General features: G+C 38.3%; 1 protein-coding gene across 2 annotated transcripts in view; it reads right to left on the reverse strand.

Moving 5' to 3' along the window:
• The window catches only part of Fcho2 (FCH domain only 2), a 131,881-nt gene that overhangs the window by 104,665 nt on the left and 453 nt on the right, over positions 1-26,763 (reverse strand). For both annotated transcript variants that reach the window (XM_029566141.1, XM_008838469.1), the window contains exons 2-5: positions 15,864-15,955; positions 10,806-10,880; positions 3,730-3,871; positions 3,501-3,653 (exon numbers count right to left, since the gene is read on the reverse strand). In XM_029566141.1, the coding sequence (XP_029422001.1) occupies positions 3,501-3,653; positions 3,730-3,871; positions 10,806-10,880; positions 15,864-15,955 (462 nt within the window). The remainder of the gene's footprint in view (positions 1-3,500; positions 3,654-3,729; positions 3,872-10,805; positions 10,881-15,863; positions 15,956-26,763) is intronic.

Here is a 26,763-nt window from a genome sequence, read left to right on the forward strand (position 1 = left end):
GTCCCAGCACTTGAAAGGCAGAGGCAGGCGGATCTCTGTGAGTTCGAGGCCAGCCTGGTCTCCATAATGAATCCAGGCAAGCTGTGGCTGCAGGGAGACCCTGTCTCAAAAAGACCAAAAATAAATAAATAAAATAAAAGTAGTTTAAGTTACTTTCCTATGAGAATATTAGGGATATAGCCAAGAGTCATGAACTGGCTCTATGGACTGATTCTGGGTCAGGATTACTTGTCTATAGATTATGTCCCTAAGGCCCCCACCTCTCATAGTCTTTGGCCTTAGACAGCAATTCAAGAGCCTTTCCTCTTTTTCTTCACTTAAATAGCTTTAAGCAGTAAGCTAGGCTTTTTGTGCCTCATGGAAACTTCGACATTTCCCTTTGTCATAAAAGCCAAATTCTACTGCCTTCCTTAGGGGTTTAGGTCCAACAAGGTTTATAACCAATCTTGTCATGGCACTTCAGATTTCTGGTTCTCAGAAATAATACTCCTCTTTTGGACTTGGTTATTTTTGTTTTCAAATAATTGCTGTACTGGAACAGAAGTTTTCAAAGTATAAACTTAATTGTACCTCATTTTCTCCCCCTCAATTTTTTTTTTTTTTTTTTTTTTGGTCTTTTTCAGATAGGGTCTCCCTGTAGCCCCAGCTGGCCTGGAACTCACTATGTAGACCAGGTTGGCCCTGAACTCAGAGATCCACCTGTCTCTGCCTCCTGTGTTGCGGTTAAAGGCATGCACCAACATGCCTGGCCAACCCCTCCCAATTTTTATTGCATAAACGTTAAAGAAATTTATTATTCCAAATTCTGTCAACTTTAATTTTTTTCTCATCTAGTTTTTGTGCATAAATACACGTTTTGGTATGTGTATAGGCAGCATGTGTGTAAATGCACCATGTCATGCAATGCCTGCAGAGGTCAGAAGGGGGCATCAGATTCCCCTGGACTGGAGTTATGGACAGTTGTTAACTGCCATGTGGATGCTGGGAACTGAACCCAGGTCCTTTGCAAGAGCAGCCAGTGCTCTTAATGGCTGAGCCATCTCTCCAGTCCCCTTAAATAATTCACAAAGTTTTCAAAATTATTTCTAAATGAGATATATCAAATAAGTGAATAGCTGAACTGCTTTAAGAGGGAAAAAAAAAGATCCTACTTTCAATTAGAACAGAATAGGGGAAAGGGTTATGGTTGACTACAATGTAACATAAATGTGAACAATCAGCAACAACATACACTTAAAGCTTATCTTCAAGTAGCTATATTTTTCTGAATATGCTAAATATTTCATCAATTGTCTTGCTATAAATTTATCTAGATGTGGGACGATGGCTTAATTAGTAAAGTGTCTTCCATGCAAGTATGAGGGCCCAAGTTCAGATTCCAAGCACCCATGTAAAAAAAACCAGGTATAGTTGCACACATCTGCAACCCTAGCACAGGAATTAGGGGCAGGTGGCTTCCCAGTGCTCTCTGGCCAGCAAGTCAGTCTAATCGCTTGGTGAGCACAGAGTTCAATGACACACCCTGTCTCAAAAGATAAGATGGACAGCAAAGAAGATACCCAATGTCACCCTCTGGCCTCTACATGCATACACGAAGTGCATAAACACAGACAGAAACACAAAATATTCTGTGCTGAGGTGACGTAGTGATAAGAGTACTTGCCTAGCTAGCATGGAAGAAAAAAAAAAATCCTTCAGTGTATTCAGTGTATATATGATTCATTGGTAAAGTCCTCGCCTAGCATACACAGATCATGAGTTCAACCACAAGCACCCAAAATTAAAATTCATAAAAATGTTTGGTGAAGCTATCAACTCTCATCAGGTCAGCTTCTTTCTGCAGTGGACAATACTTAATACAGAGAATCACAACTGGTCAAAATGAAGGGTAAGTGACTGTGGAGTGCTCAACCCAAAATGGGACATCTAAATCACAATCTGTCCCTCCAAAGCTCAGAAAACAAAATGAAGAGGGAGCGGAAAGATTGTAAAGAGCCAAAGGTTGGGGAGGACTTCTGTGAAACAGTGTCTTCTGGCCATGACAGAGCAGATAAACTCATGAATTCATGGCAGTTGTGGGGTTGCCTGCATTCCAGCCAATCAACATTCCAGCAAGGAGGGGGGAGGGGCTCATCAGGCCCCACCCTTAACTGAAGAGACTGGCAATTGATGGGTGTTGCCAGGAGAGTCAGTTTTCTTCAGGAGTACTGCCCAACTTAGTAGACTGCCCAAGCTCCAGTAGATGGCTTATACCCATGCACATATGAACCACTCTAACTGGACTCACTGGGTTATTGTTTAAAAAAAGAAAAAAGACATGAAGTTGGGAGAATGAAGTGGGAGGTGGAACATGAGGGGGTGACTAGAATCAAATGCATATGTGTATGAAATTCTCAAATAAATTTAAAAACATGTAAAAGAAAAAAAGTCCTGTAAATGTGTCAATGAAATCTTCAAGTATCACTGAAATTTTTAAAAATTCGTGTTTCCTATTTACCACAGATACTATATTTTACAAATTTACTTCTATAACCTGCAAACACTTTAAGATGCAGTCTTTTCATTTTCTAAAATATTTTATTTATTTTTATTTATGTGTATGCGTGTATTGCCTGCATGTTAGTAAGTGCACCCATGTCGTGCAATGCCTGCAGAGAACAGAAGAGGTTGTTAGATCCCCTGGAACTGGAGTTACAGACAGTTGTTAGCTGTCATGTGGGTGCTGGGATTTGAACCTGGGTCTTCTGCAAGAACAGCCAGTGTTCTTAACTGCTGAGCCATCTCTTCAGCCCTGAGTCTTTTCATATTTAAAATGCAATCAAATCATTCTTCACTGTCTAAACAGTAGATTCCGTCCTGCAAGTCAAATAACTTTGAAACTGGGGCTGGGAAGATGGCTCACTGGGTAAAGTGTTCACTGCACAAGCATAAGAGCTTGTTGAGTTCAGATCCCCAGGATGCACAAAAAATCCAGGCATGGCACTGAACCTCTGTAACCCTAGTACTGGAGGGAGGAGGGGGCAGATCCTAGGGACTCAATGGCCACCTATTATCTAGCTGAAACAGTGAGCTACAGGTTCAGTAAGAGATGCTGACTCAAAAATTAAGGTGGATGAAGAGATGGCACAGTGGTTAAGAGCACTGGCTGCTCTTACAGAGGGCCTGGGTTCGATTCCCAGAACCCACATAGCGGCTAACAAACATCCGTAACTCTAGTTCTGGGGGGATCTGATGCCTTCTTCTGACCTCCGTGGGTACTGCACAACACAGATGCTCTTGCAGGCAATACACTCATACGCACAAAATAAAAATAATAAATAAAAACACTTAAAAACAATGAAGGTGGTGAGTGACTGATAAAGAGACCTGATACTGACTTCTGGCCTCAACATGTGCATGCACAGGCAAGACAAACACACAAACACACACACATACATACACACACACACACACACACACACACACACAGTACTTTGGAAATACAGAGATATTTTTATTACCTTTTCTATTTCTCTTTGTGTTGCTCCTTCCTTTTTCAGACGTTCCTGTTCTACACACTTGACATTGTAATTTTCCTTGGATTTCTGGAGGGCTTGAGTTATGTTCTGAATGGCTTGGACAGCTTCCAGAGTCCCTGAAACTTCTTCTTTTGTCTGTTTGATATGAAATGGTTCAATAGAATGAGCAATGAATCTCTAACTACTCAATTCTTTAATGAGAAAAAGTTACCTTTTTATGAGATTTTACTTGCTCTTCTCCATACTTCTGAACTTCCTTTATTAGCTCCTGTAATTTTCTAACAAGATCCAAGTGACAATTTGCTAATTTCTCTGTAGATGTTTTGAATACATCCCACACTGGTGCAAATGTTCTAAGGGAAAAAAATCACAATATTGGGAAAATTTATTAAGAGGAAAAAGAAGCCATTAAATGGCTCAGCAAGTAAAAACACGCTTGCCATGTGCACCTGATGACCTGAGTTCAATTCCCAGAACCTACAGTGTAAGGAGAGAACTGAACCCCAAAAGCTGTCCTCTGATTTACACACATATGCCAAGGCACCCATGAACCTGCAATCACACATATATACATCATACATATAAACATCTCACACACACACACACACACACACACACATACACACGCAAGAAAGAAAATGGGGCTGGAGAGATGGCTCAGCGGTTAAGGGCACTGACTGCTCTTGCAGAGGACCCCGGTTCCATTCCCAGCACCCACATGGTGGCTAACAACCATCTGTAACTCCAGTTCCAGGGGAATCCGAAGCCCACTTCTGACCTCCGCAGCACTGCACAACACGAGTGCACTCACATACATGCAGGCAATATACTCGTGCACATAAAATAAAAATAATAAGTAAAATATTAAAAAAGAGAAAAAGGAAAGTTTAGCATTCTAAGTTGAACCTAAACAGAATCAATAATAGTATATTCAACAATTTTATTTAGGCAGAAGGTAGAATTAAAATAATGAAATGAGCTGGGTGTGGTGGCGCATGCCTCTACTCCCAGCACTCGGGAGGCAGAGACAGGTGGATCTCTGTGAGTTCAAGGCTGAGTTCCAGGACAGCTGAGGCTACAGGGAGACCCTGTCTCAAAAAGACCACCTAAACAGAATCAATAATAGTATATTCAACAATTTTATTTAGGCAGAAGGTAGAATTAAAATAATGAAATGAGCTGGGTGTGGTGGCGCATGCCTCTACTCCCAGCACTCGGGAGGCAGAGACAGGTGGATCTCTGTGAGTTCAAGGCTGAGTTCCAGGACAGCTGAGGCTACAGGGAGACCCTGTCTCAAAAAGACCAAAAGAAATAATAATCTTCATACTGAAGATAAATCAGGAAGTTACTAAGCACAAGAAGATAGCCAAACTATACAGTTGGGTACCTTAAAAATTGATTATTGGTGACTTCCTGTTTATACACTCAGTTTATGACCATTTCTTTTTTTATTTATTTATTATGTGTATAAGTGTTTTGCCTGGATGTATGTAAGTACACCCATGTCATGCAATGCCCATGGAGGCCAGAGAGGTTGTTCGATCCCCTGGAACTGGAATTACAGATGGTTGTTAGCCACCATGTGGGTGCTGGGAACTGAACCTGGGTTCTCTGCAAGAACAGCTAGTGCTCTTAACTGCTGAGCCATCTCTCCAGCCCTGTTTGTTTTTTGAGACAGAGGAGCTACAGGGAGCTGTAGTCTTAGCTGGCCTGGAACTCACTATGTAGATCAGGCTGGCCTCAATCCCACAGAGATCCACCTGCCTCTGCCGAGTGCTGGGATTAAAAGCATGTACCACCATGCCTGGCCTAAAATTTATTTATTTTTATTATTTCATGTGTATGTTTTACCTGCAAGTATGTAAGTGCACCCACATCATGCAATGCCTGCAGAGGCCAAAAGAGGGCATCAGAACCCCTGGAACTGGGGTTGTGGTGGTTGTTAATGGATGCTGGGAATCAAACCCAGGTCGTCTTCAAAGGCAATCAATGCTATTAATTGCTGAACTATCTCTCCAGCCCCTATTTGGTTATTTAGACACATCACAAGCCTTTCTATCACTGACTATTATCTGGGGTTAGAGAGATGGCTCAGCAGTTAAGAGCAACGACTGCTCTTGGAGAGGACCCAGGGTTCGATTCCCAGTACCCATATGGCAGCTACAAACCATCCTTAACTCCAGTTCCAGGGGAATCCGAAGGCCTCTTCTGACCTCTGAGGCACTGCACGACACAGGTGCACTCACATACATGCAGGCAAAACACTCATACACATAAAATAAAAATAATAAAATATTTTTTTTAAAGTTAATTTATCAAACTTTTAAACTATTTAGTATTCCATTTAAGGTGCTTCAGCAAAAATAAAAGTTTTTCTTGGGTAGGAGACATAACTCAGTAATAAAAAGCTTACTTAATATGTAAGAAGCCCTGGGTTTGATTTCCAGCACCATAATAATAATGGTAATGATAACAGCAGTAAAAACTTCTTTGAATGTAAATAAGTAAATCAATTTTACATGTAATTTCTTTGTGTCTTTAACAATTATTTATGAGTTATTTAACAGCAGTTATCTGAAACTTTTGTCTGAGCTTTGTAACTTTATTTATGTACTTCAAAAATGGATGACATTTTCCTAAAACTTTTTCTCAATAGCAAGGATTTAAAATGTTAAGCAGAGACCTAGAGGGATGGTTCAGCAGTTACAAGCACTGGCTTCTCTTGCAGAAGACCCCGGTTCAGTTCCCAGCATCCACAGGATGGCTAACAACTGTCCCTAACTCTAGTTGCAGGGGATTCAAAGACCTCTTCTGGCCTCTGTGGGTACTGCATGCACATGGTGCACTTACATACATGCAGTCAAAACAGTCATAAACATAAAATAAAAATGAATAAATCAAAAACATTTAAAACTTTTTTAAATCTTTTAAAAACCTAATAAAATAAATAAATTGAGTTCAGCAGGCTCAAATACAAGAGCTGCTACAATTACCGTACTTTGGATAGTATGTTTATGGTTTAAGTTTGGTCAGTAGAGAATGGCCTTAGGATAATTTATTCTTGCTCAAATTAAATGCTGAAAGCTAGTTTCTAGAATAAAGTTTCTAATAGAAAAAACAAATGGCTACAATGATCATTAAGGTAAGAGGGCAGAGAATACAAGGACTTATTCTACAATATACTCTCTTGTCATTTATTCAATTTCCTAACCCATAGAAAAGTTAGCTGAAGCTGAGCATGGTGGTGCATGCCTTTAGTCCCAGCACTCGGGGAGGCAGAGGCAGGGGAATTTCTTTGAGTTCAAAGCTAGCCTGGTCCACATAGTGAGAGCCAGGCCAGCTGGGGCTACAGGGAGACCTTGTCTCAAAAAGACCAAAAAGAAAGAAAAGTTAGCTGAACACTCATCATATGCAATAGTGAGTTAGTTCAAATAGGTTAATTAAAATCTTCAGACTAGGAGTATCTGATTAGATCTTATCTCAAACTTAGAAATTTAATCAGCATTCAATCTGGTAGTGATTACAATGGAAAAGGTCAAAAGAAAAAGATACATGTACTTCATGTAAACCTGGTATGTGCTAGGTAAGATTTCACAAAGCAGATAAGACAGAGTATATTTTATTTTACCAGCCTATTCTTTACACTGAAAATGGATTCAATAAGATTTCTCTAAAAATAGATTTATTGGGGCTGGCAAGATGGCTCATAAGGGAAAGGCACTTGCCTTGCAAACTTAATGGTCTGAGTTCAATCCCCAGAAATCCATGTAAAGGTAGAAAGGGCAGAACTGACTCTGACTTCACAAAGTTGTTGTCCTCTAACCTCGACATGCTTGTGTACACGTACACACGTACACACACACACACACACACACACACACACACACAATTTAAAAATTAGACTTCTGGGGCTGGAGAGATTGCTCAGTGGTTAAGAACACTGGGGTTTCTTGCAGAAGACCCGGGTTTGAATCCCAGCACCCACATGGCAGCAATAACTGTCCATAACTCCAGTTCCAGGACATCCATTACCCTCTTCTAACCTCTGTGAGCATTGTACAACATGAGTGAGCTTACATGCATGCAGGCAATACACCCATACACATAAAATAAAAATAATAAATAAAATATTTTATAAAAATAAATAAGTAAAAATAAAAATTAGACTTCTTTAAGGAATTTCAAATGTGATTAAGTTCTTATGTTTGATATACACAATTTTTCTGGTCAAGTAATGTACATCACACATTAATAAGCACTAAGAAAGAAATGGAGAAATTCAAAATATGCTAAATGAAACTGAGCACAGACAAAATTGAACCTCCTACTAAAATATGCAACAGTAAACAAAAACATATTTAAAATATTTATGATCTTGAAATGATGAACAAAAATATGCCACTTATTACTTACAAAAAGCACACATTCCAAACATAGGAATGTTGTCAGGAAACACAAGAGGAAGTCAATCCATGTTTCTTCCCCCTCATATCAGTGTAGATTTTTCTAAATACAGCCAAGGTCGATTAGCTAAATTCAGCTTTTCTGACCCCTCTACTATGGTTAGGAAAGAAGAAATTATATTTCAGATGATATTTACAGACATGGAGCCTCTAGAAATAGCAAGTCAAAAAGTGAGAAGAGAAAAAATAAGAAAGAATGAAGTTGTAACAAAAGAAAAAAAGAGAAAGGGACTGGAGAATAAATGGGGAGGAAAAAAACAAAATTAGTTATCAACCACCAGTCTCCACGCTTCTGGGCGAAAAGGTGGAACAGCTCATCAGCCTTCCCAGTCACACTGTACAGGGCGGCAAGAAGTCCTCCTGGCTGTGTGGGCTATCAGCATATAATAGAATGGACAGTGTCACTGCACTGAAGATAAATGGGATTACAACTCCCCCTAGTCCAGGCTACAGAGTAGGAAGAGTCTTCTTTAACCTCCCTGAATCACACTATAGAACAATGCCATAAAAGTTCTTCTTAATATTTTTAAAACCAGAATCATCTATAAATCTGATCATTTCTACAGACCCTTCTGATTAGGAATATATGAATTAGATATACACAGAATTTTGCACCAAATTTCAAGAGATTCACAGATTTATCAGAATCTCAGCAATAGGGGTTGAAGAGATGGCTCAAGGGACAAGAGCACTTGCTGAGTTGGGTTCCTAGCATCCACATCAAGTGGCTTACAACCAGCTGTAACACCAGCTCCAGGGAATCCAACACCCTCTTCTGGCCTCTGAAGATACACCCAAAGAGCATACTCACAGACACAAACATAGACATACAAATAAAAAAACAAATCTTTAAAAGGGAGGGACTGTAGGGATGGCTAAATAGTTAAGAGCACTGGCTGCTCATGCAGAGAATCCAGCTTTGGTTCCCAGCACGCACTTGGTAGCTAAAAATTATCTATAGCTCCAGTTCTGGAGGATCTGAGGCCCTCTTCTGGCCACCATGAGCACTGTATGCACAAGTGTACTTACATATATGTAGGCAAAACACTCAGACACAAAAAATTAAAATTTAAAAATAAAAATCCCTGATACTTAAGTGACAATTGAATTTATTCTTATAATTGTTTTAATAGCTTTTGTATAATCTTCATCGCTATTATGAGATATAAAATGTATTTATCAAATCTGTAATCATTATGCCAAAAAATCTGAATTACTGTAATATTTTGTATATTGTTAAAACTGTAACTTTAATTGTAAAAAAAAATGTACAAAGTGATAGGATAATGTGGTATGTATGTACGTACACCTTGCTTAATGTATAAATAAAGTTAAACATTCCTGAAAAAAAAAAAAATCCCTGATATAGATGAGTCTTTTAGTAGCACCACAAAAATTTTGTTAGCCTAAGATACAGCCAGCCTTTCCTCAACTTTTAGATAAAATTCCTTTGAGAGTTGTTAAAGTTTAGATTATATAATTATTATTTCCATAGGTGTTAGGGCTATGAGTACATTTTTATTATATAGTCATATTACTAATTTCCATTTTTAAAGGAATACAATTTTTCAATGGACAATTTAATGATTGTCTTTAAGAAAAACATTAAAATGAGTTCAATCATTTGAATAAAGTTTAGTTTTTACATGAGTTTTTGTTGCTGTTGTTCTTGCTGCTGCTGATAGGGTTTTTTTTTTTGAGATAGGGTCTCACTATATAGCCCAAGCTGGCCTCAACCTCAAGATCTTCCTGTCTCAGCCTCCTGAATGCTGAAACTACAGGCCTGTATCACTATCCTGGGTAATTTAAGTAGATTTTTAAAATTTCTTTTTAATTTCACGTGTATGAGTGTATTACCTGTGTGTAGGTAAGTCCACCTGTGTCATGCAATGCCTGCGGAGGGCAGAAGAGACTGTCAGATCCCCTAGAACTGGAGTTATGGACAGTTGTTAGCTGCCATGTGGGTGCTGGGATACCCTTCTCCAAGCACAACCAGTGTTCTTAACCGCTGAGCCATCTCTCTAGCCTATGTAAGTATATTTTTAAGGCTCACTGTTAAATTGCAACAAAATTTACATGAATTCACGGAAAACTAGAATATTTTACACTATGTATAACCTCAAATTTATAATATTAAATGATTTGCATAGAAAAAAATAAGCTTACTTAACTTTGTATTAACTGATTCAGCATCTTCAAAGTAGAATATATTCACAGCCAGCTACATTTTTGTAGAAATATCCTATGCTTGGGGCTGGAGAGATAGCTCAGCAGTTCAGAGCACTAACTGCTCATGCTGAGAACAGGGTTTGGTTCCCAGCCCCCACATGAGGGCTAATAACTTTTCGTAACTTCAGTTCCAGGGGATCTGATGCCCTCTTCTGATCTCCATGGGCACTACATTGACATGGGTGCACTTACACAAGTGCATACAATACACTCATACACAAAATAATACATAAAATAATTTTTTAAAGATCCTAGGCTGTACTGGGCATGGTGGCACACGCCTTTAGTCTCAGCACTCAGGAGGCAGAGGCAGGCAGATCTTTTTGAGTTCAAGTCCAGTCTGGTCTACAAAGTGAATTCCAGGCCAGCTGGGGCCACAGTGAGACCCTGTCTTAAAAAGACCAAAAAAAAAAAAGATCCAACACCATTTACACAAAGATAAAATTGCCTAAGAACACATTTCTCAAATGTATCATCATTAAATGTTTAACTGAATATTGCTATAGTCATGAACTATTATATCCTTAATAGCAACATAATATTCTCAAGAACTTTGCCTAAACAAACATTTAAAAACATGAAGAAATTAACTCACCCAAGTTGTGAATAATTGCTTGCAGATTTTGCTAGTTTTGTCATTGATCTGGAATATGCTTCTTCTATCGTAGCTCTGTAAAATTAAATTGTTATAGTATCTGTTTAGTGACCAAAAATATAGCAAAGCTATAAAAACACAATTAAAAATGCAGACATGAAAACACACCTCAAATTACATGTCAAAAATCAGTAGAAGGGTTCCCAGTGGCTGTCTGAAGTCATGGATAGTGTTAAGCCCTATTGTTATGATCTGATTATGTGGTGTTTCCCAAAAAGGTCCCAAAAGATTGAAGACTTGGTCCCAGCTGGTTGACCCAATCACTGAGAGGGGACTGGGTCATGAGGCCTCTGTCTTAAGCAACGGATCAATGCTCTGGTGGATTCATAATCTGGTGGCATTACTGGGAGGTGGTAAAATCAGAAGGTAGGGCATAGCTGGAGGAAGTAAGTCACCAGGATGTGTTCTGGGAAGATATACCTTATCCTTAGCCCCGTTTTTAATCTGGCTCTTTGCTTCCTGGCTATCAGATTCTCTCATTACTGTGAGAGCCTGCCTTGTCTCAGTCCCAAAGCTATGGAAGTAGCTGATCATGAACTGACACCTCTGAAACTGTGAACCAAAATAAATCTTTCCCCTCTTATATTGCTTTTCTTTGGTCATAGCAGTGAAAAGTATAACTAGAACACCTATATATACTATGTTCTTTCCCTATACATACATCTATGATAAAAGTTTAATTTATAAATTAGAGAGAGATTAACATTAGTAACATACTAAGAGATTAACATTAGTAACAAAATAATTATAGCAAAAAAAAAAAAAAAAAAAAAAAAAAAAACTCAGTAGGGCCAGGCATGGTGGTGCACACCTGTAATCCCTACATTGGGAAGGCTGAGGTTAGGAAAATCTCAAATTCAAGGCCAGTCTGGGCTACACAGTGAGATTAAGCCTGGATTGAGCTACACAGTGAGATCCTGTCTCAAAATAAGACTGGGGAATGTAACTCAAAAGCTGAGCACATGTGAAAGGCCCTGGGTTCAAATGCTAATACCATGGGGGGGGATCAGCTGATAGTCAAGTCATGAATTTTAGATCTTTTTTTTTTTTTTTTGGCCTTTTTGAAGCAGGGTCTCCCTGTAGCCTCAGCTGTCCTGGAACTCACTATGTAGACCAGGCTGGCCTTGAACTCACAGAGATCTGCCTGCCTCTGCCTCCCAAGTGCTGGGACTACAGATGTACACTACCACGTCCAGCTTAGATCTATTTTTTTAATGCCTTTTGTGTATATCTTGTGTTAAAAACTAGGGTATGGAATTAATATATATCACAAAACTTATTCAAGTTACTATCTTTTATCTTTAATACCAATGATTATTTGAACAAGAAGCATAAAAATGTTCCTCCTTCTAGTCTCTATACACTGATTCACTATGATATGTTAACTGGCCTTAATACTTCCTTAGCATACATAATACAGTTTTATTATTGTTCAACATTGTGATGCACATTTAAAATAATGATCCTGGACCAGTCAGATGATTCAGTGGGTAAATGTGTGCAACCAAGCCTGAGTTCAATCCCTGGGACCCACATAATGGACAGAGATATTGACTCCCACAAGTTGTCTTCTGACCTCCACCTGTATGCATGCTCCCCTCTCACAACCCACAAAATAAATAAATATAAATTTAATTTTAAAACCTTTAAAATAATGAACCTGATGACAGTCATCTGCACAAAACTAAGTATGAATCACCAGCAAGTCTGAAGTACTGACCAGTTTATTTTGAAAATAAGTCTAAAACATTTAAGTATTTCATATTAGAAAACATTTATGTAACTACTATTAGCATGTAGGTTTTAAGCTAAGAAACCAATCCCAGTCATTAAACACTAATTTTTAAAAACACAAGTCCTACAGACATATAACCTATGAATGTTATATGTTTATTTTTTCCATAATCTCCTTAGTCCTCTCAATTATGTGCTACTCTTAATAGTATTTTATAAATTTCCCTGTCCTTTTATTTACTTGAACAGGTTCAACTAATTTTCCTCTTGTAATGTTCAAATCCAGATCTCCATACTGCTCTTCACTAAAGCATCTGTTCAATATCCAACTCCCCCAAGCATAACTATACTTAGATATAAGCATAACTATACTCATCTTCAAACTCTTATCTAGTCCCTTTCACAAAAGAAATTATAAACTGCCTCTCACTAACAACACTGTGACTCTTTTCTGCTTATACCTTTTCTTCCTTATGCCTTTTTGTACCAGGTATTAGGGCACACACCTATAATGCCAGCTAGTTAGTAGGCTGAGGCAGGAAGATCACAAATTCAAAGCCAGGGCTGGAGAAATGGTGAAGCCATTGAAGGCTCAGGCTCACAACCAAGAAGAAAAACTGAAGGCCAACTTGGGAAACAGAGACTCCACTTCAAACCAATAATAGCAACAACAAAAACATTATTATTCTATATATATTTTTTAAATAATTTTTAGTTTTTTTATGTGTATGAGTATATTGCCTGCATGTAGGTAAGTGCACCTGTGTAGTGCAATGCCTACAAGAACAGAAGAGGCTGTCGGACCCCCTAGAACTGGAGTTACAGACAGTTATTAGCTGCCATATGGGTGCTGGGATTTGAACCCGGGTCTTCTGCAAGAACAACTAGTGTTCTTAACCGCTGAGCCATTTCTCTAGCCCCTATTATTCTGTATTTTTTAAACAATGCTATAATATCTTAATGGTTAAGTTTAACTAGAAAAACACTGAAATATCTAGCATTAGTGAGTATGAAAAAAAGACTTCTATTGAAGAAAATTAGAAAAACTTGGGACTTAGCAGTGTGTGTATGTGTGTGTGAGATTGTATGTTTGAGAAAGAGAAAAGACACAGAGACACACACAGAAGAGTGAGGTGGGGAGAGAGAGAAGTAGAGAGAGGGAGGGGGCATCAAGAAACTAATAGCATAACAAAAAGGCCAAAATCAACAGAATGATGTCCCAAGAAGTGAATCAACTGTTGGGCAGCTTTTCCCTTGGGAAAATTTAGAAAAAGTAGCTAAAAACCTAAGAAGTAGAACAGGGCTTTTCATAGACAAAACTTAAAAATGACTCGGAAAAGCATGGGAAACCCCATCTCCTTTAAACTGAGTTCCAAACTGCAATACCCTGAAAGTACGGATGAATTTAAAGTAAACAAGCACTCACAGGAACTGCAAATCAGATCTTTTACACTCTAATTCTGGATCTCGTACTGACACAAACATCCATAAGACCACTTAGGCACATAAGGAATCAACATGTTAGCTACTGAGACATCTTTTTCTTGAATTTTCTCCTACTGATTGTTAAGCTACCTCACTTCTTTTGATGCTTTTCAGACTCAAGACAGACAGACAGACAAACAGACACACACACACACACACACACACACACACAGAGCCACATCTCAATTAGGTTTCTATGTATTAAAATGATAAAGCTTAAACTTGTAATAAATCAGATCAAGAAATTATATAAAGAACTAGAAATCACCAAGTGTGGTAGCACATGCCTTTAATCCCAGCACTTGAGAGGCAGAGGCAGGAGGAGCTCTGTGAGTTCCAGACCAGTCTGATCTATACAACCAAGTTCCAGGTAAGTCAGGGCTGCACAGTGAGACAGTCTTAAAAAAATTTTTTTAAAGGGCTTGGTGGTTAAGAGCACTGACTGCTCTTTCGGAGTAAATAGGTTCGGTTCCCAGCATCCAAATGGCAGCTAACAACCATTCATAACTTCAGTTCCAGGGGATCCAACACCCTCTTCTGACCTCCACAGGCACTGCATGACACAGGTGCACATACGCACAAGCAGGCAATACACTCGTACACATAAAATAAAAATAAATAAATAAAACAAATTTTAAAAAGATAGATGAAGGGCTGGAGAGATGGCTCAGCAGTTAAGAGCAGAGGACCCAGGTTCAATTCCCAGCACCCACATGGCAACTAACAACCATCTGTAACTCCAGTTCCAGGGGATCCAATGCCATCTTCTGATATCCACAAGCATTGCAGGACACAGGTGCACTTACACACATGCAGGCAATATACTCACACACATAAAATAAAAATAATAAAATTTTTTTAAAAAGATAAATGAGGCCAGGCGTGGTGGCACGACTTCAATCCCAGCACTCGGGAGGCATAGGCAGGCAGATCTCAGGAAGCCAGCCTGGTCTGCACATCAACTTCAAGGTTAGTCAGGGCAATATAATGAAACTCTGTCTCAAAAAAACAAAACAACATGGTGGTGGTATGCACCTTTAATCCCAGCCCTCGAGGGGCAGAGGCAAGTGGATCTCTGCAAGACAGAGGCCACCCGATTCACATTGGACTTCCAGGTTGGCTATGACTAGGGAGACCCTGCCAAAAAACAAATCAAAAAAAATAAAATAAAATTTTAAAAAATCCTATAAAGTTAAGGCTTTTTAATACATAAACTATGAATTCAGAAGTTTTTCAAATTATTTAGCATGCATACTTAAAGAAATGGAATATTTTATCCTATAAAAATTCTCAGTTTTGGAGCATCATTTTGCAAACACATTTGATGGAAAACACATAGATAATATTGTAAAGCAGTACCAGGGGTTCAGTAATGTCACTCTGAAGCAACAGTGCATAGATGATAAAAAGTTGTAAAACATACTTTAAAATGTAATTATGTTTTTAAAAAGTGAACTATGAGGGGCTGGAGAGATGGCTCAGTGGTTAAGAGCACTGGCTATTCTTGCAGAAAACCCAGGTTCGAATCCCAGCACCACATGGCAGCTAACAACCGTCCGTAACACCAGTTCCAGGGGATCTGACGCCCTCTTCTGTCCTCCACAGGCACCTCCACATGGGTGTACTTACACACACTGAGGCATAACACTCATACACAGAAAACAAAAATAAATTTTTTAAGAAAGTGAACTATGATCATTCAAAATCCAACTAAAATTTCAATTACTTATAGTCTCAAACTGGTAAGTTTTCAAACAAATTGCTTATAAAAATACATACCTTTCTCTTACAAAATCTGCTAGCTCTTTAGTTGATATCTGTCCATGTTTCATATTGTGGTAGAGAACATCAAAGCCACTATTTTTCTCCCCCTAAAATTCAAAAAGATCTTTAAACAAAAACAGGCAAAATAACTTGAAAATATAACCCTATATTATTTTGCAATTCTTGTGTTCTGCTAAGCCATTTTTCCTTAAGTTAACCATTCTTAAATGATTGCAAGATTTTAAACTACATCAAAGCACTTCTATACGCTTGATAACATAATTTACTACACATACATTCTATAAACATGTAAAAGGTAAATGAATGAAATTAAGTCCTAAATTTTAAGAACTACGCAGCATAGGAAGTCAGGCATGGTGGCACATGCCTTTAGTCCCAGCACTCAGGAGGATCTCTGTGAGTTCAATACCAGCCTGGTCTACATAGTAAGTTCCAGGTCTGCTGGGACTACAGGAAACCCTCTCTCAAAAAGACCAAAAAACAAAACAAAACTATGCAGCATAATTCAGAAAAATATAAACATGGACCTTTACATATCAAAGGAGTTTTGATTTGAGTTTACACTTTTACTAAATTCTGACCTTTGAGTCAAAACAGCACACTACTCATTGCATAAGCACTGAGCATCACAAAACGCATTGTAATACTTATTCAAATTTTCAGCAAATTAACTTGAAAAATAGCATAAAATGTTAAGGAAAGCTAAGAAATAGGCTGCTGTTTAATCTCCAACTAGTGGGATTGTAATAGAATCAGACGAATATATAATTCTTGAAAATCTTTACTGCCATTTAGTCCTATAAATTCTAAATTATTAAATCACCACAATGAAAATACTAGAAATGCCTACTTAACTTGTAAAATAAAGAGCAATAAACCAAGCTTAACAACTCTCTTTATGGCTAAAGTTTTTAATTTTCTTGAATGAAAATAAAAGGAAGAATTAAATGTATTTGTTAGAAATAGAAGCACTACTATAAACAAGTATCATATAATCTGAAATCTCACTTTTCAACAGCTCACAGGAACTGTGAAAAACAGGAAATAGGAACTTCCAGTTAAACTGAAGTGATCTCTAATAACCTTATCAGCCTGTTAGCCCACAAGTACTTTGCTACACATACAACAAATGAAAATGTCATGTCTGTGATAATATAAACAATGAGCTTTAGTATTTTGACCAGTTTTTTTTTAAAAGATGGGGTCTCATTACATAGCCCTGGCTAACCTGGAACTTGCTATTTAGACCAGACTAGCCTCAAACTCACCGAGATCTGCCTGCCTCTGCCTCCCAAATGCTGAGATTAAAGAGTATACCACTATGCCCAGTTTAAACACCACCTTTATGTATCAAGAAGAATATAAACCATAGCCTCTTTTGGTAGGCAGACACAGGCGCATCTCTGTGAATTCAAGGCCAGCCTGGTCTAGACAGTGAATTCCAGGCCAGCTGGGGCTACAGGGAGATCCTGTCTCAAAAAGACCAAAACAAACAAACAAAATAGCCTCTTCTAAATCCAGCATTTCTACTGGGATTTTGCAATTTTCACATTTAACCAAAAAAAAAAAAGCTTATTATCTAGTTTGAATTTTTTTAATTTATGCTGGTTTTCAAGCCATTTTTCCAATCAAAATAAGAATATTCTTTAACTATTATCATTAGTCTGTAACAAGCAAAAAAAATTTCAACATGTAGATTTACAAATGAGAGTCAGAAATAAAGAATCTAAATCTTCCAAAGGATTCCATTACTTGAATTTACCTCACAAACCACACACATATCTCATTAAACTATCTACCATCCTATAACTGAGTTGTGAAGTTTGAAATAAACAAAGACAAAAATATTGAAATATAAAACCACAAAATTAAAGTCTGAGGCTTTCATACCTCAAGGTTCTCATGTGCACATAATATTACCAAGTCAGGTTACCTGAGTTCTCCATGTGCATTATAAATATTTAAAAGGCGACTAGGAGGTATAAGCTCAGAGGTAGAGTGCAAGATCCTTTGTTCAATCTCCAGCCACCCCCACCCCAATATGTATGTGTACATATATTTAAAGGACAAATTTGAACACAGTTGGGAATGAAGAACTACTACCAAACACAGATTATTCAAATAAATATTCACTAGACTAACAAGGAAAATAGCAAAACCCTCTATTTTTTTGTGAAAGATACAAGGTTAGAGACCATCCAGTAAATCTCTGGGCAAATACAGTACCTAAACATGAACCAAGAAAATACTGGGTTAGTGTTTCGCTCAGTGGTAGAGCTCTTGCCTAGCATGCAGGAGGCCCTTGGATTAGATCTCTATTTATTTAGGCAATTCAGCACATTGCTTAGGAATTCCCAACAGGAAGAATGAGGCTCAAGGAGAGATGGTTTAGCAGTTAAGAGCACCTACTGCTCTTTTACAAAGGACCAGAGTTTGGCTCCTGGCACCTACATCAAGCAACTCAAGAGCTGCCTATAACTCTAGCTCCAAGGGATCCAACACCCTATTCTGGTCTCTACAAGCACCCACATGTGTGCACACCCACAAAGATAGACATAAATAAAAGTAATGTAAATCTAAAAAAAAAAGAATGATGGGACTAGAGAGATGGCTCAGCAGTTAAGAGCACTGACTGCTCTTGCAGAGGACCTGGGTTCCATTCCCAGCACCCACATGGCAGCTACCAACTGTCCTTAACTCCAGTTTCCAGGGGAATCCGAAGCCCTCTTCTGACCTCCGCGGCACTGCACGACATGGGTGCACTCACGTACATGCAGGCAATATACCCATACACATAAAATCAAAATAATAAATAAAATATTTTTAAAAAGGAACAAGGTTTATTTACTTGTTTACTACACAATACAATAATATTACATAAGGTCAGTATTGTCTATGTTATCCCTTAGGTCTTTATTTGGAAAAGGAGAATTCATCCTAGTAGATATTGTGATGCAGAAGATGCCTAAAATGGTACTCATGACTAAACATAAATGCTATAAATCCTAGCACCCAGTGAAAAAGACAGGAGTATCACAAATTCAAGGTCATGCTGGGTTATATACATTCTGGGTTTGAGGCCAGCCTGGACTTTTAAGACCCTGTCTCAGAAAACAAACAACAAAACTTCAAAAAAGTTGTTTTTAAAAAGCAAGTAAATATTTTTAACATATTTCCTAAGTTCTCAGGAGTAGAGCCACAGTTAAAAGAATTCTTAATAAATGCTTACAGAGAAAGTTCCATTATTAACTCACTAGAACAGCTTTTAATACCACTGCTGGTTGAAGGAAGACAATTACAATGAATATATGTACTGACACATACTGGTAAGTTCTCTGCCACTGAGCTAAGTTCTCAGCCCACATAGGTGGGATCTTCTACTTGCTGTTTTTCACACATTTTACAAAAAGGCAGCACTCTTGTTTAATGTTCACCGACTATGTGCTTGGGCAAATCATATCTTATTGAAATCCAATCCATATTAAGTGTTGAAATTGAGTTGGGAGTATAGCTTACTGGTAGAGTGCTTGCCTAGTACTCTACAGACCCTAGATTCAATCCTCCCAAGCACTAAGGGAAAAAATCTGCCAGGAGTCACAGCCCATACCTTTGATCCTAGCATAGAGAAGAACAAAACAAAACAATACAAAACAACAAAATCTTTGAGAGAAGTCAGTTCAGAATTGAGAATGGTGGCATATACCACCTTTAATGTCAGTGCTCTGGAGGCAGAGGCAGGTGGATCTCTGTGAAATCAAGGCCAGCCTGTCTATACAGATCAAGGTCCAGGCCAGTTGGGCTACAGAGACCTGTTTCAAAACAAAACAAAACAAAAAGAAAAAAAAAAAAAAAAAAAAAAAAAAAAAAAAAATAGCAGATTGAACAGACTCTTGGAAGGTTCCCAGTACTTACTGCTTGCTCTTCCTCTTCTAATTAAGTTGACTGCAGTTAACAGTTTGACAAACATCAGTTCAGATTCCTTTTTGCACATAGGTACTACACATTATTTTTGGGAGGTTTTTTGTTTGCTTGTTTGTGTGACACAGGGCCTCACCATGTAGCTCTCTGGCTGGCCTGAAACTGTCTATGTAGACCAGACTGATGTTGAACTCACCTGCCTCTGCCTCAGGAGTACTGGAATTAAAGGATTACACCACCAGCATGCTCATCCTATAAAACACTACTTTTTAAAGAAAATGAGATTATATTACGTATAGTTTTGCACTTAAAATTATCAGTTAGTTACACGGAAATTTAGTTAACAAGGTAAATTATAAGGTCTCCTTTTCTTCTTCCAGGGATGGTGCTTAGAGGTACTCAGAATGGTCCGGCAGCTTTTTAAGGGCAATAGTAAGTTAAATACTTGGAAAAAAAAAAAAAAGCCTGAATATTCCACTTTTTTCCCTTTGGAGACAGTGTCTGTCCATGTAACTGAGGCTCTCCTGAAATTTGCCAGGTAGCCCAGACTGACCTCAAACCCACAATCATCCTTTCTCACCCTCCCAAGTGCTGAGAATACAGGTATAGCATCATACCGAGCTCTATCTTTCAATGAGTAGATAGTCTAATCATTATACAATTTAAAAATTAGTTTTACCAAGTTTTCTTCAATTTTTAAAAAAAGTTTTGGGAAGGATAAGAGAAGGGTCAGATGGTACTTCCTGAAAAACAGCAATAACATGCCCATACTGCCCCAAAACAAACAGGGCTGGGCATGGTGGAACACATCTTTAATCCCAGCACTCTGGAGACAGAGGCAGGGGATCTCTGCACGTTTGAGGCCAGGATGGTCTACATAGTGAGCTCCAGGCCAGCCAGGGCTACATGGTGAGACCCTGTCTCAAAAAATAAAATAACAAAACATACAGTGTTTTCACAATTCAAATCATAACTGATTTCCCATCCTTTGCCAGAATGATTTTAAGTAGTTCTAAAAAGGTTAGGGCATTTAGGATTCAGCTTGTAGACCAGAAAGTAAATCACATATCAAAATATTATCCTCCCTAATGTCAATGTTCTAAAATCCTCCCTCTGGATTAAATGTGTGCTGACTAATTCACCCTCAATTTTTTGCTTCCAAATTTTCCTAAGATTAGGCAAAAATACAAAACAAAATACCCCCAAAGTGCGTCACGGTGAAAGTCAGTGCAATCTAAAATATTTTAAATCAGACATGGTATTACATACCTGTAATCCCAGTACTCAGAGGCTAACACAGAAGGATCATACCAGCTTGGGCTGGTTAATTTCAGGAGTTTTTGTATTTAGATGAGCCTGGGCAAAACAGTGAGATCCTTTTCAAAAGTAAATGAAATACTATAATTTTAGAACATCTACTTGTTGTCTAATTGAACGACCTTAACTGAATCTGTAGTCTGGATTTTCAGTTTATTGCAGTGAAAATAACTTGGGCATGATTAACTACCTAACAGTCACACACTAACACATTTTTTCACTTTGTATATGTTTATGCTTATACATAAATAGGTTACTTTTGGAACACTTAGAAGAAACTGGCGATTGCCGGGTATGGTGGTGCATGCTTTTAGTCCCAGCACTCAGGAGGCAGAGGCAGGTGGATCTCTGTGAGTTTGAGGCCAGCCTGGTCTACATAGAGAGTCCTAGGCCAACTGTGGCTACAGGGAGACCCTGTCTCAAAAAAAAAAAAAAAAAAAAAAAAAAAAACCAAATTGGTAACTGCCTTTAGGAAGATCTTAATGGCTAGAGAAACAAAAATTTTATATTCTAGTCTTTTTGTACCTTTTGAATATTAACTCATATAAAACACTTTGCAAATCTGCTATATATACGAGCTGGAGAGATGGCTCAGTGGTTAAGAACAATGAATGCTCTTGCAGTAGACCCAGTTCAGTTCCCAGCATGCACACGGTGGCTAACAACTGTCTGTAACTCCAGTTCCAAGGGATCTGATGTCCTCTTCTGACCTCTATGAGCACTGCATGATATGAGTGCACTTATATACAGGCAGGCAATACACTCATACATATAAAATTAAAATATTTAAAATCTGAAATGTATAAAGTAAATATACCTATACATACGTGTATGTATACATATACTAACTTTAGTATATCTCATATGATGGGATCATATTCTAAGCAGGTATACTCTGCTACAATATTTACTACTTTATTTAGAATTTTGATGTAATAAAAAGTCAACATTTTGGGTTTCTATAGTTATCTAAACTAATTTTGCGAAGAAACACATTTTTTAATTTTCACATTGATTTTTTAAAAACTCTGAATATGTGCATTAATCTCTCATTCAAGATATTAAATTTAAATTAGACAATAAAGCAAAAATAATAATGTTTTACATTCCAAAGTTCTATTAATAGCACATTCCAGGATTTTTAAAAGCATTTTAATCCTCCCAGCTTTACCTATGTAATGATAGATCAAATTTGGATATGTACCCAAGTGCTCCAATTTAATTTAAAACTCAAGTATGACAATACCAATTAAGTAGTAAATGAAATAAGACAAGTTAAATAGTAGATAAAAAGGAAACACTTCAGGATCAAAATACCCAAAGTAATTTATTTGTTAATTTTTGATGCACTGATTCAGATAGCCTGTGGAGAAAGTTTGCTAGCTAATAGCATCAGTTCATTATGTGCCATACACTAAATATCTGGCATCTTTGAGTAAATGTTTCATAACTTATATAGACTGAGATTACTGTTAAGTAAAATAGAATGTGTAAAGTATTAAACCCAAGTCTATTGTGCTTAGAAAGAGGCAATACTAATACTGGCCAATACCATTTTAAAGTGACAAACATTTGAAGGGGTAACATTTGTTTTTACATATCTGTGGATTATTTTTGCTGCCTAATTTTAATAGGAAAAGGCATTTTCAGTTTGACTATCAATACTTTATAGCAATCAACTTATCAGCAAGAAAACATCTGTTATGTAGGAAGTCCTGAATATGGTTTTTCTTTATGGTATTAAATAATTTTTAACTTAGCAAACGGTTTTAGTTAAGAAAAACTATAAAGGAAGGATATGCTGCTTTCAAAAGAGTTTGAAACACGTTTCAATGATTCAAGCTTTCCTTTAACAAAGCACCACAACAGAAAGGTTTGTCTTTACAGAGGTAGAAAGAATACAATTAATGAATGGATTGTTTGGTTAGAAACAAACTTCAAAGTTCCCCATTACCTCACTTTGACCAATTTTTTTTTAACTGATTAAAACTGCATGTATTTACCACATATGTTTTGAACTTGGACAAGTTTTATTTCCTTACCACTTTAAACAATGGTGGGATAAATATTAACCTACTTTAAGGAATTACTTCATGAACGACCCTGAAGCATGTAAATTTTAGGAAGTTTAAGACAACTATCAAATTCATATGAGCTGATAACTTGGTTCTAGCTTCTCCTATCTCATTTCTGCATCCTATGGGAGACTTTTATGCTCTAATTTAGAACTTTGAATCCCAATTACAGGCTAGAAAATAAAACTCCATCTATTTTACTATTTGTTCCCAATATCAGAAAAGGCAAAGACTTAAAGATAAATTCGATTTCAGACATTCCAATTTATTCCTGTTCTATTAATAGAGTCAAAGGGGCATAAAAATATGTAAAAAATATTCAGAAAAGCATTAACCAAAACAGCCAAAAACAAGGCTATATTCAAAGTTCAAATAATGGAAAACAAACATAACTTTGAAATACTGATACAATTTGGAATTGCCAGTAAACTTACAAAAACAGCATCAAAAATAAGCAAAACATAAGAGCTTTTCTTTTATAAGTAATTTATTTGCTGTGGGAGATGTGGACACACATGTCTAGCCTCAGTGGAGTTGGAGGACAACTGCAGGAGTCAGTTCTCGTCTTCTATCATGTGGGTTCTAGGAATCTAACTCTGGCTGGTCAGGCTTGGTAGCAAGTGCCTTAACCAGTGGAGCCATCTCATCTGACCCAAGAACATCAATTCTTAAGCAATTTTTATAAAGTATTTTAAGTTTCCACTGTAAAAATCTAATGTCTAAAATTTACAGGGTAATCCTAAAATTCATATGGAAATGGAATAGACCCAGAATAGCCAAAATAATCTTTAAAAAATGAAACCTGTATGATTCACATTTCCTGCTGCCTAATTTATTGAAAAAGACAATGGAATAAAACTGAAAATCCAAATATAACTCATATATCCATAGTCAAGTTCGATAAAGGTGCCACCAAAATTCAATAAACAAGAGTCTTTAAAAAAAAAAAAAAAAAAAAAAAAAAAAAAAAAACAAGAAAAACAAGCCAGGCGTGGTAGTGCACGCCTTTAATCCCAGCACTTGGGAGGCAGAGGCAGGGGGATCTCTGTGAGTTCAAGGCCAGCCTGGTCTACACAGTGAGTTCCAGGACAGCTGGGGCTACAGGGAGACCCTGTCTCAAAAAGACCAAAAAAAAAAAAAAGATACCAGGATAAATGGACATATACATGGGAAAAATCATGCTGTATTCTTTCTTTGCACCACACACAAAAATTAATTTTAAGTGGCTTGCAGTCATAAATAGATGAACTAAAGCTTTAAAACCCTTAGAAGAAAACACAGGAGTAAATTAGGTTAGACAAAATCATCTTAGAATCACAAAAGCACAAGTGCCAGGAAAGAAGGTGAGTTGGACCTCACCAAGACCTCATCAAAATTAAAAACTATACTTCAAAGGATATTATTAGAAAAGTAAGAAAGACCGTTCACAGAATGGAAAAAAGATTTCCAACTCAAGTATCTTGTAAGAAATATGCATCCAGAGATGATAGGGATGGCACACACCTGCTTCCCAGCACTTGGGTGGTGGAGACAGGAGTTAAAGTCCAGCCTCAGCAACATAACAAATTCAAGGCCAGTCTGGACTACACAAGACGCTGTCTAAAAAAAGTGTACCCAGAATACAAAAAGAACTCAGGAACAACAAAAACACAACTCAATTTTAAAATGGGCAATTGTGAAAAGAAAAACACAATTCTCTTAAAAATTTTAAAAGTGAGCAATGAATAGGAAAAGATGCTCAACATCATTAGCCATAGAAAAATGCAAATCAGGGCTCAAGAGATGGCTCAGAGCTTACTGCTCTTGCAGAGGACGAGAGTTCAATTTCCAGCACCCACATCTGGTAGCTGACAACCTCCTGAACTTCATTCAGTTCCAGGGGGATCTGATGCCTCTGGCCTCTGCCAACACCTGCACACACATCACATGCATACACACACATATGCATAATTTTAAAAAGCAAATGCCAATCAAAAGCAAGAGATGATACTTCATATCCAACCATCAAACTATATTAATTCAAAAGATAGTAAGTGTTGGTGAGCATATGGAAAGCTGGAACCCCGAGACACTGCTGAGCATTTCAAAAATGCGCAATGACTCTGGCAAACAGACAGTTGACTGAAATGTTAAATAGAGTTACCATCAGTTTCTTGGCCTTTTGGCTGAGATCAAATATAAATACAGAGTTACCACATGACCCAGTAAATTCCATTCCCAAAAGAAATGAAAACATATGTTCACATAGACTTGTACAAAAATGTTCATGGCATTACTCATAATAACCAAAAATTAGAAATGAAATATACATCACTAGTGAATGAATAAGTAAAACGTAGAATAGAATTTTATTTGGCCACAAAGAGGCATTAAATACTACACATATAAGCTCATGGATGACCCTTGCTTGAAAACATTTGTAAGTGAAAGAAGCCAGTCATAATGGACCCATAATGGATCCAGAAGAGAGAAATCCATGGAAGCAGAAGGTGGATTAAATGCCGAGGACTGGGGCTGGGGGAACACTGGGAGTGACTGCTAATGGGTATAAGATTCTTTCAGCAGTGATACAACTGTTCTAAAATTGATGGCGGTGGTATCTGCAGGACCTACGAACTCATGAGAAACTCTCCAGTTATACACTGTAAATAAGTGCATTGTATACATGGAAAGTGATCTTCAATAAAGCTGCTCCTTGAAAACAACATCTTGTACAGATGTTTGTGAAAAAAACAATGAACATTCAAGACAAATAACAAACGAACTGATTCTGCTATTAAGCAAGCCGGTGCTTGAGACGGCGTTAAGAATTTGAGATACACTCCTCATCAACTGGAGGACAGCTCTTTTAAACATGTCTAAATCTTACTAAAATCAAACTGCAGTGTTTGCAACTGTCAGGGCATAAAAATGAAGTTTACCCAACATACCTGAACAAATACGTTACTTTCCAGTACATGGCTGAACTGTTCTTGCTTCTACCACAAATAAATGCAGAAAACACTGCTCAGGGAGACGGAGAAGTCATTCTCCAACAAGAAACTAACGCTGAGAGAAGGGGTGTAGGAAGAATGAGGAAGGGGAAAGGGCTATGGGGAAGTCTGGGCGCTTACGCCTAGGGAGTTCAGTTACATTAAATTCAACTTTAAGAGGCTTTGTGAGCAGGCCTGGAGGCAAAGTCCCCGGCGCAGACCCACGAGTCCAGCTGCGCGGCCGAGAGGAAGTGCTGACCCAGCCCAGTGCGCAGGGGACTTCGCGCGGGGCCCCGGGCCTGCACCGCGGAAAGCAGACCCGCCGTGCGCCCGGCTCCCCCGCGTCCCATCGTGGCGCACGCCCCGAACAGCGCGCTTCGCGCCCGGAGTCTCCGACCGGGCTGGCTCGCTCTCCCGCCCTATCCGGCGCTTTGTCCCGGCCCCGGCGGCGGGCCTCCCTCGGCGATCCCGCCGCGGCTCCGGGCCCCGCTGACAGCCTCGGCGTCCCACGGAGCTGCGAGCCCGGGGACCCGGCCGGCCGGAGAGCCGTCGCCCGCGGGAGCTCGGCGCGGCGGCCCGGCTGGAGGACGCTCGCCCCGCCTGAAGCCGCCG

This window comes from Nannospalax galili, unplaced genomic scaffold (assembly GCF_000622305.1).
Source record: "Nannospalax galili isolate Female #2095 unplaced genomic scaffold, S.galili_v1.0 scaffold898, whole genome shotgun sequence".
NCBI classification, from domain to species: domain Eukaryota; kingdom Metazoa; phylum Chordata; class Mammalia; order Rodentia; family Spalacidae; genus Nannospalax; species Nannospalax galili.